The following is a 10,519-nucleotide window of genomic DNA, read 5'->3' on the forward strand; positions in this document are numbered from 1 at the left end:
GGGGAGGGGGAACAGGGAAAACAAATCAGTAGGGTCGGGAGTGAGGGGCACTGGCAGGGTTGTGGGGGGGCAGGGGCTGCGGGTTGGGAGTGAGGGGAACCGGCAGGGCTGGGCTAGCAGGGGCTGCAGGGCAGGCATGAGGGGCAGACCTAGGGGGGCAGGGCCGGGCTAGCAGGGACTGTGGGTCAGGAGTGAGGGGCACCAGCAGGGCTGGGGGGGGGGGGGGGGGCAGGGCCGGGCTAGCAGGGGCTGTGTGTCGGGAGCGAGGGGATTAGTTTTGGTGTGGGGAGAAGAGCGGGGAGCAGTTGGCACTAACCCTGGCTCGGCTACTGGTGCCCAGACGCCAGGTGAGGGGCAGGGCCCAAGGGCGAGAACAAAGCCCGGTCACCCACCGGGGGGGGGGAGGAGAGAGCGAAGGAACCGGCTTGTTTCCGGCCAGGTACGCCGAGACCCGCGCGGCACAAACGAGGCCCGGCGGCTGCTCTGGGCTCCCCACAGGCTTTACTGGGCAGAGCGCCCCCCGGCCGCCAGCCCCAGTGCCCGGCAGCGCCCCGCGGGCAGGTCCTCGGGCAGGTCTCTCTGCCGGGCGCCTCTCACAGGTACTGGGGGCTGCCCAGGTTCTCCAGCTCCACCTCGATGGAGACGACGTGGTGGCCAGGCACCATGGCCAAGCCCAGCACGCGGGGCTCGCTGGCCGCAAAGGAGTCTGGGGACGAGAGGGGGGGGGTCAGAGAGTCGCTCCCTGCGCCAGCCGCTCCCCTCCCCGGGCCCCGCTCTAACCACCAGCCCCCCCTCCCCTCCCAGAGCCAGGGAGAGAACCCAGGAGTCCTGGCTGCCAGCCCCCCCCCAACCCACCACTCCCCTCCCAGCACCAGGGAGAGAACCCAGGAGTCCTGGCTGCCAGCCCCCCCCCAACCCACCACTCCCCTCCCAGCACCAGGGAGGGAACCCAGGAGTCCTGGCTCCCAGCCCCCCCCCCCCACCCACCCACCCACCAGCCCCCCACTCCCCTCCCAGCGCCCAGGAGGGAACCCAGGAGTCCTGGCTCCCAGCGCCCCCCTCTAACCCACCACTCCCCTCCCAGCGCCGGGGAGGGGACCCAGGAGTTCTGGCCCCCAGCCCCGCGCGGGGAACCCCGGCGTCCGGCGCACCGCTGGCTTTGAGGAACTCCTGCGCCGAGCCCAGGATGACGTTGCAGTCGCGGTCGGTGCAGAGGAAGCAGCCGACGAGCGTCCGCCCGTCCGTCATGCGGATCCGCAGGCTGCGGTTCAGCAGCGCCTCCAGCTGGCGGCGGGCGCGGGCGCGGGGCGAGTCGGGCGCCTCCGCCTCCGAGTCCTGCGGGGAGAGCGGGGGTCAGGCCGGGGAGAGCGGGGAGCCCGAACCGCCCCGGGGACCCCGCCGCCCCCCCCGCTGCGCAGCCCCCGCCCCCTCCCCGCAGCCCCCCCGCCGCGACCCCCAACCCCCCCCCCGCTGCTGCCCCCGCCGCCGCCCCCCAGGGCCCCCCCGCTGCCCCCCCCGCCGCGACCCCCAACCCCCCCCGCTGCTGCCGCCGCCCCCCAGGGCCCCCCCCGCTGCGCAGCCCCCGCCGCCGCCGCCGCCGCCGCCCCCCCGCTGCTGCCCTCCCGGCCCTCCCCGCCGCCCCCCCCGGCCCCCCGCTGCTGCCCTCCCGGCCCCCCCGCCGCCGCCCTCCGCTGCCCCCCGGCCAGGGACCTGGCCCCCCGCCCCCTCTCACCGCGGGGCTCCCCCCGCCCCCGCGCGGGCCGCGGCCGCAGCACCCGTTCTCCTCGCGCTGCCCGGCCGGCGCCGCCATCCCGCCCCTGCCCCGCCCCCCGGCGGCTCCTCCCCCTCTCGCGAGCGCAGCGCGGGACCGGCGGCCCGTGCGCGGGGGGGCGGAGTCTCCCGGCGGGCCGAGCGCGCGCGGTGGCTGCTGGGAGGGGGGCGGCCGGCGGTTGCCATGGCAGCGCGGGCGGCGCGATGGAGACGTTCCCGTCCCGCTACTTCACCCCGCGCGAGGTGGCGGCGCACGCGCGGCCCGGGGACCTCTGGGTGTCGTACCTGGGCCGCGTCTGCGACCTCAGCCCGCTGGTCCGGCAGCACGAGGGTCTGCGCCCACAGTGCCCCGCGCCGCTCCCCTGCCGAGCCCCCCCACAATGCCCCGCGCCGCCCCCCCGCCGAGCCCCGCGGCTCCCCCCCCGCCGAGCCCCCCACAATGCCCCGCGCCGCCCCCCCGCCGAACCCCCCCACAATGCCCCGCGCCGCCCCCCCGCCGAGCCCCGCGGCTCCCCCCCCGCCGAGCCCCCCCACAATGCCCCGCGGTGTCCCCCCCGCCGAGCCCCGCGGCTCCCCCCCCGCCGAGCCCCCCCACAATGCCCCGCGCCGCCCCCCCGCCGAGCCCCGCGGCTCCCCCCCCCGCCGAGCCCCCCCACAATGCCCCGCGCCGCCCCCCCGCCGAGCCCCGCGGCTCCCCCCCCCGCCGAGCCCCCCCACAATGCCCCGCGCCGCCCCCCCGCCGAGCCCCGCGGCTCCCCCCCCCCGCCGAGCCCCCCCACAATGCCCCGCGCCGCCCCCCCGCCGAGCCCCGCGGCTCCCCCCCCCGCCGAGCCCCCCCACAATGCCCCGCGCCGCCCCCCCGCCGAACCCCCCCACAATGCCCCGCGCCGCCCCCCCGCCGAGCCCCGCGGCTCCCCCCCCGCCGAGCCCCCCCACAATGCCCCGCGGTGTCCCCCCCGCCGAGCCCCGCGGCTCCCCCCCCGCCGAGCCCCCCCACAATGCCCCGCGCCGCCCCCCCGCCGAGCCCCGCGGCTCCCCCCCGCCGAGCCCCCCACAATGCCCCGCGCCGCCCCCCGCCGAGCCCCGCGGCTCCCCCCCCGCCGAGACCCCCACAATGCCCCGCACCGCCCCCCTGCCGAGCCCCCCCACAATGCCCCGCGGCGCCCCCCCACCAACCCCCCCCACAATGCCCCGCGCCCCCCCACCGAGCCCCGCGGCCCCCCCCGCTGAGCCCCCCCACAATGCCCCACAGCGTCCCCCTGCCCGTGTCCCCCCCACAGAGCTCTGCGGCGCCCCCCCCACCAACACCCCCCACAATGCCCCACGGCGCCCCCCCCAAACCCCCTCCACAATGTACCGTGGTATCCATGAGCACCCCCCCCCCAATGCACTGCGGTGCCACAACCCCCAGCACCCCCACAATACTCTGCGGCTCCCTCCTGGACTCCCCCCAGAGTCCATCGCTGCACCCCCGTACGCCCCCTGACATCGCACTCTGGTCAAGACCCCCCAGTTGACTGGGGCACCCTCCATAGGCCCCCACACACACACACAATGCTCACTCCACCCTTCATAGAGTCCCCCAAGCCCCCATGTGCACCCTGGCACTCCTCCCCACAGGGCACCCCCCCATCGGGACCCCCACAGACCATCCTAGCCCCAGAGCCTGACCTGAACCTACTGGCCCTATAGCACAAAGGTAACCGGCATCCTTCCATTCACTGGGGAACCCCACACCCACTGCACCCCCTCCACACACCCACTGGTGGGCCAGCCCCCCCCCCCACTCCACAACACCCTGTGGCACTCCTCCCTAGTCCCCTCCACTGCACCCGCACCCACCCTGTGAACCTGGCCCCACCGGCCTGGGGGCACACGGATGCATGTCCCCCACCCCGCCACATCACCGCACATGCCGTCTGACTGCCGGCTCTGTCTCCCGCAGGGGACGTCTTGCTGAGGCCCATCTTGGAAGCAGCGGGAAAGGACATTAGCCACTGGTTCAACCCCAAGACCAGAGACGTGAGAACTGGCAGAGTGGGGGGTCGTTACAGGGGGCCGGTGCTTGCCCAGATCCCCAAACGCCACCCCTGCAGTTTGACATGGGCGCAGGATTCTCCTTCCCTTCCTGTCCGAAACCATTGTGAAGTGGTTAAACAGCTGCTGGGCCCTGCCCCAGAGGTGGCTGCATCTCAGTGCCAGGCGAGGGATCCCTGGATAACCAGCCGCCCTGCCCACCCTAGAGGTGGCTGCACAGTGGGAATAGAACGTTTTCCTTCCTTCCTTGTCTTTAGAGGAATTCCCCAGCTGGGCGCAGAACTCGCCCCCACCCCCCCCCAACCCCGGATGGAAACCTTCCCTCCCAGCCATATCACCCTCTCCAGCTCTGCCCTTTTCTGTCTCACAGGGTGGGATTGGCTTGTTCGCTAAGCAGCTGACTACAAGCTCGCTGACCTGCCGACGGGGTCCTGATCCACAGCCATTAGGGCTTCAGGGTCTGATGCCTCTGTCCCCTTCCCCCATGAACCCCACACTCAGGTTCCTGTTTGTGGCTCTTCTTGAGGGAGCGGAAGGCTGGGATCCATCCTCCGCTGTCAGTGGGATCTGGGACCAGCTGATCTGGTGGAATCCTGGGGCTGCCCCCTTCGCCCAAGCTGTGAGCCGATATTCAGGGTTGTTCCCGGTGGGTGCTGCGAGTCAGGGATTTCGGTAGTGCAAGCAAAGACCGTACTGCAGTCCTGTTTTCTGGGATCAAACACCAGGCAATTTCCTTGCTCAGAAATCCCCAAGCCTGCCTCTCCAGCCAGTCCTGTGCCCCAAAGAACTCTGCCTCATTGCTGACTCCCTCAGCACAGCTTCCCTAGCTTTCTTCCTCGCCCCTGCATAGGCACAACTGCAACCAATCCATGTCCCAGTCGCAGGGAAATCTTTTGGCTCTCAGGCCTTGGGCGTTGGCTTCCTAGTCAGCTCTCATGATGCAAAGGGGGTATTTAATTGCTCCTTCCATTTACGATGCTTAGCAGGCCCATCAGCTTTAAGCAAGTCTGTGATTCTTGTCTGCCTGTAACACATTTATTGACCTAGGAGGCAGTGGCCGGCGGAGTGCAGTCGGATTCCCTCTTAATCCTGGTAATGGAATTGCCTGCCTTTCAGATCCAGACCCACGTGGACCCGCTGACGGGCTGCGTCAAGTACTACACCCCCCAGGGCCGCTTCATCCACATCCCACCCCAGCTGCCCCGCTCCGACTGGGCAAATGACTTCGGGCTGCCATGGTGGAAGGACAGCAAGTATGAAGTGGGGATCCTGGCTTCCAAGACCCGGCACATCCGCATCGTCAACACCCTGACCTCGCAGGAGCACATGCTGGAGGTGAGCTGGGCCTCACACTGAGGGGGCAGGGAGCTTGAGTGGCAACGCTGGGCAAATTGCCATCCCCACGTACTATTCAGGGGGGCCTTGAGTTACCAGGACATGCGGACGGGTGCTAAGTGGGGTCTCCAATCAATCTAGAGCCCACTCCTGTCCTGAAATACACATGATGTGGTAGCATGCTGGTCCTTTAAGGCTGGCCATGACCCCATTTCCCCCCGGATGCAGGGGGATTCTGGGAGTTGTAGTCCCTGAGGTGGAGGGCTTGGTAGCAAGGCATGCTGGGAAGAAGGGATCTAAGAAGCAGGGCTGGGTGGGACATGGAGCGGGGTGGAGGGGAGTTGGTGGTCTGAGCCAGCAGCTGCTTTATGCAAGGCTGGTGCTGCTGGGTTAGGGAGGCCGTGAACTCCCCTGTGAGCAGCAGGGGGCGCCTGGGGGAGATGGTGCTTTTGTTTCCCTGGGAGCTGAGGTTGGAGTTTTGGGGGAAGAAATAATTGCTCGCGGGCCGGTCAGTCCAGCAGGCCCCAAGTCTCTCACGCCGTCCCCCAGGTGTGCGCGGAGGAGTCCATGTGGGAGATCCTGCGGCGCTACCTGCCCCACAACGCCCACGCCGCCAGCTACACCTGGAAGTACGAGGGCGTCAACCTGGACATGGACAAGACGCTGGAGCAGAACAAGATCCCGGACGAGGACGCGGAGTTCTACCAGCTCAACCTGGACTCCGACCTGTACACGCCGGGCATCTTGCTGTATTTCAACGACGATCTCACCGAGTTCTAGGTAGCGGGGGCAGGGCCATCCGTTGGGCCCTTTCCTTGGGGAGATTTCTGCCCCAGGCGGGAAACGGCTCTCAATTCTCCTCCTGAATTCTCCACCTGCAGCAGTGCCGGGTGAGTCGCTCTGTCTCCAGGACTCGAACCCGGGACCTTGCAGCTCTCGAAGCTGAGCTAAAGAAAACCCGGTTCCCGGAGCTCAAAGCGCCGCGGAGTGTTAGTGTTCCCTGCTTCATCCCGTCCTGCCCCCTTTGTCCCACCCCCAGCATTGCCAACTCTCACGCAAATCACAAGCCAAACCGGATTGGACCATAGGCCCATCAAGCCTGGTATCCCGTCTGTGGCAGGGGCCAATTGCTTCAGAATAAGGTGTGTGACACCCCCTAGTGGACATTTATGGCATAGCCTGCCCAGGGGAGATGTTCCCCTGAGGTTAGGATTTACAAGTCCGTCCCGAACTCCTTTTGGTAATTCAGGATGTGCTCATTTATCCATATTGACCCTTTTGCTGAATCTTCTCTAAGCTCGGTATCTTGTGGCAGAGAGTCCCCCAGGACAGCTTCATTCTCTACCCAGGTATTTCCTTCGATTGCTCTTGACAACCTCTCAGTTGTCCATGAGTGAGGTGTCATGGTCTCTGTGTTCTTTCTGTCCTAGGCGCAGGGAAGGATTGGCCCGGGCTCGGGAGCTGAAACGGTCGCTCCCATTCCACGTCGGACACAGGGTTCCTGTTTCCGGCCTGTCTCTGTGGTGCTGGTACCGTGGGGCTGTTTTGTACCAACTTGTCGTGTTCATAATGGAAATAAAATCTTTGTTACGATACTGACGTTATGATGGTCTCTTGTGGGATGAGGGGTAGGAATTGTCACCATACATCAGGACCCATCAATAACCCATCCCTTCCCTGCCACCTTAAATCAGACCTTTGGGCCCATCTAGCCTGGTATCCTGGCCCCTCTCTGCTGCCCTGGATCATACCTGTGGGCCCATCTAGCCTGTTATCCCAGCCCCTCTCTGCTGCCCTGGATGAGATGCGTGGGCCTATCTAGACCGGTATCTCCCCCATGGATTTGTTTACTGGCCTGACCTATGGACCCTGGATGCGTGCCGTGATCCCAGGGCCCTGCGCACTTCCACAGGCCTCACCCCCTATGCCAGGTAATGAGCTGCTCTGGCCACTAGATGGCAGCAGCTGAGCATCCATCTCCCAGCCCTCAGCTGCCTTGACAGAGATCCCTGACCCCCAGCTCCCCTCCCTCAGCTATCACAGTCGACAACTGGGGCTGGATCTGACACCTGGGGGGTGCGGACTTCATAGCTTCTGACGGCCGAGCTCTGTGCACACCCTCCTGGCATCCTTTGTCCGCCCCACTAACTCCCTGTGCACCCCCCCTCCCTTCCTCCTCTGTTGCAAGGACCCCCTGCCATTCCCCCAGTCCTTCCTCTGTGCCAGAGGCTCTGTCTACCCCCCTGCCAGGGGCTCAGTGTGCCCCGTTTCCTCTCCCCCCCACCCAACACACACACCAGGGTCCCCTTGCTCCCCTCAGCTATGGGGTGGGATCCTGCAATCCAGCTGCTCTCAGAGGTGCTCTCCAGGTTACGCCCTGCCAGTCTCCAGCCATGTTCCTTCGCCCCAGGGGCGGTAACAGTACACAGTGCCCCAGAAGCTGGTTCTCCAGAGCAAAGCATGGTTTATTTTGCCCCAAGGTACACACTGCTCAGAGAAGTGGATTTAAAATAACTGAGACCTACACACTCCGCATTCCCCTCCATTCTTCTTTGAGTGAGTGGGTGCTCCACTCCCGGTTACTTTAAGTGCGCATGTGTCCCCATATGCCTTGGATTTTTGGTGTCAGTGTTTGTTTGACCTACACATGCGCCCCGTACCTCCTTGCGCCCTGTACTGAGGACATATAGGGCTGTGTGAGCGAACGCCTTTAAGTTCCGCCTTTGTCCTGAGACGGAGTGTCGAGCGTGCCCACTTTACTTAGTATAGTTTGCTAGTTTGGTTTAGTTGTTAGTTGGGGCGGTTGTTATCCTTTGGTTCCTTTTTTTCTCCAGTTGAGAGGTTTCTCTGGTCTTTTCTGTTCTGCGCTATGCCAGGCTATAAGCGGTGTCCTTCCTCCCGGAAGTAGTAGTACAGAGAGCGTCACGTTCTAAGTCTCTGGGTATTGACAAGAAAAGTAAAAGTGCTAGAGGTCCTTCTAAGAAGTCTTGGTCACCGAGTGAGAAAAATGTTCCAGAGACCGCAGGTCCGAGATGGAGTTCCAAGTGGGTTCAGCACCGTGAGGATATCTAAGGCTTCCTCTAAGAGCCTTAGTACTACAAAACAGGATTGGGTACCAAAGACATCTTCAGCTTCGGGTGGTAGTATTCATACTAGTAGAAGGCCTACATCAAAAAAGTCTGTGCCTTTGTACGCTTCTGCATACCTGTACTTATACCATCATCCTATACGTCTAGATCAGTACCACCAGAGTCTGACTCTGAACTCATAGCAAGTGTTTGGGGCCCGTAGCACTGATGCTCTCAAGATTGGTACCTGCCTTGGTATGGAAGCTGGCCTCCTCATGTAACTACCTCCTAAGTACCGTTGGTACTGCAGGAGTTTAGATACTCAAAGGACTTTCTTGGGTCAAATAAGCCAGAGTCCTCATTATTTACCGCCATCAGACAGCTGTCCGTATCAAGATCTTCTGGGTCACTGACTCCACATTTTTTCATCAAAAGCTCCTTATACAGGACTTCGACCCTCCAGAGTGAACAATTATCACCTCTCCTGAAATATGTTGACGATGACTCTTTCAGCCACCAGATTTTATGTCGGGGTTCTCCTGTTTATTCTGCAAGAGGCAATGCTTCTACCAATTCTGGCATGATCAATGGTGGATGCCTCTTATGCCCTATGGGGACCCCCAGTGGCCTTATTGAGACCCCTGGGCCCTATATCATCAACAGCCATAAGTGCCCTGAGTCACTCTTGTAAGGAGCAGAGACAGAGCCTTCTCCTCAGCCTTCACTCCAACCTTGTCAACCTGAACCATTAGAGGAGACTTTTGAGGAGCAGAAGGCAAGGGTTGGCAAGAATGTGGCAGGCTACATAAATATTTTGTCATTCCCAGATGAGGTTATAATGACTCCACCACCTTCCACGGCAGATTACTTCAGACAATTCCAGGAGCTGATAAAGCATGTCACTGGTACACTTCAAAACCCTTAAGAAGAGGTCCAGGATTCTCATCATAAACTCCTGGACATCAGCTTCTGCATGTGTGGCCCTTCCTTGCTAGAACCTGCTAGGACCATCTGGCAGACTCCAGCAATGGCCCCTCCTACTTGTAAATGTGCCAACAGCAAATATGTTCCAGCAAAGGACTTAAGAGTTTTAATTTTTACACCCAACACCAAATTCTCTGGTTATTGACGCAGTTAATGAAAATGGTAGACCACATCTGGGATCACGCACCATCCAGGGCAAATGGTCTCCCCAAAAGTGTCTTCTGTACATCCACATTCTGAAGTTGAGAGCAGTCAGGAAGGCTTGCTGCCACTGATCAGAACCAAATCTGTCAAGATCACGACAGAAAATGCGGCCTGCATGTTCTACATCGGTCATCAGGGCAGGGCACGCTTCCCTTCACTCTGTGCTGAACCAATAAAACTATGGTATTAGTGCGTAGCTAACCAGGTAGTCATCTCAGCTTATTACCTCCTGGGTATACAGAACTCCACGGTTGACAGCCTGAGCAGGCACTTCTTCCAGAATTAAGAATGGGAGTTGGATTCACGAGTCCTAAACAGCATGTTTCTCACCTGGGGGTTTCCAGGAGTGAGCCTCTTTGCCACTGCCCACAAAGTGCAAAAAATGTTGCTAGATCCTCAATCAATAGGAGAGACCTTCCTTATTTCATGGGCAAGGGGGTTTCTTGCTCTTGAAAGTTCTCAACAAGATCAAGTAGGACAAGAACAAGGTCATTTTGATGGCATTGACTTGGCTAAGACAGGGTGTGGTATCCTTGCCTGATTTGGTCTTGCTTGACATCCAACCTGGATGCTTCCAATCAGTTGCTGCTTGTTGTCTCGGGAGAACACTTCATCCCAAACTGGAAGTTCTGTAACTCCAGGCTTCTGAATGGTTCTCAGGGGTGGAGACTTGCTGCTCAAAAGAGGTACAACTCTTATTAGTAAACAGCAGAAGGACACTGATGAGAAATACTTCCCTTCAGAACTGGAAAAAAATTCACCACTGGTGTAGCCACTGACATCTCTCTCCAGTTCACTCTCCTCTTTCCACCATCCTGGACTACCTGTTGGGATTAAAATGATGAGGTTTCCATATGGGTTCCGTTAAGGTACACTATTGCAGCCTTTCGTTTGTCTATGGGAGGTTTTTCAATTTTTGGTCATCCTGCAAAGTAAAGATTCCTCATAGAACTGATTAAACTTTCCCCCCAGATTAGAGAACCTACTCCAATATGGGACTTGATCCTTGTCCTTAATTGCCCTATGAAACATCCATTTGAGCAAATTAGCTACATGTTCGTTGCTTCACCTGTGTCATGAAAACAGCTTTCTTGGTGGCCGTCACTTCTGCCCAGAGGATC

General features: G+C 61.6%; 2 protein-coding genes across 6 annotated transcripts; one reads left to right on the forward strand and one right to left on the reverse strand.

Moving 5' to 3' along the window:
* Nucleotides 1-222: 222 nt before the first annotated feature.
* On the reverse strand, nt 223-1,810 carry NAA38 (N-alpha-acetyltransferase 38, NatC auxiliary subunit). Its single transcript, XM_074941102.1, has 3 exons — nt 1,733-1,810; nt 1,152-1,335; nt 223-706 (listed from the first exon to the last, which is right to left on the reverse strand). The coding sequence occupies exons 1-3, from the start codon at nt 1,808-1,810 to the stop codon at nt 594-596; spliced, it is 375 nt and encodes a 124-aa protein (XP_074797203.1). The 3' UTR covers nt 223-593.
* A 107-nt stretch (nt 1,811-1,917) lies between these two features.
* CYB5D1 (cytochrome b5 domain containing 1) lies at nt 1,918-6,724 on the forward strand. 5 transcript variants are annotated; one of them, XM_074941207.1, is made up of 5 exons: nt 1,918-2,101; nt 3,716-3,792; nt 4,924-5,142; nt 5,661-5,922; nt 6,573-6,724. In XM_074941207.1, the coding sequence occupies exons 1-5, from the start codon at nt 1,975-1,977 to the stop codon at nt 6,605-6,607; spliced, it is 720 nt and encodes a 239-aa protein (XP_074797308.1). In that variant the 5' UTR covers nt 1,918-1,974; the 3' UTR covers nt 6,608-6,724. The 5 variants fall into 5 exon arrangements, 4 of the variants coding, with proteins under 4 accessions (XP_074797308.1, XP_074797307.1, XP_074797304.1 ...); XM_074941206.1 differs by having other exon boundaries at nt 5,661-6,032; nt 6,573-6,710; XR_012636434.1 differs by having other exon boundaries at nt 1,921-2,101; nt 5,692-6,032; nt 6,573-6,710.
* The last annotated feature ends 3,795 nt before the right edge of the window (nt 6,725-10,519 follow it).

This window comes from Natator depressus, chromosome 28 (genome assembly GCF_965152275.1).
Source record: "Natator depressus isolate rNatDep1 chromosome 28, rNatDep2.hap1, whole genome shotgun sequence".
Taxonomy (NCBI): domain Eukaryota; kingdom Metazoa; phylum Chordata; order Testudines; family Cheloniidae; genus Natator; species Natator depressus.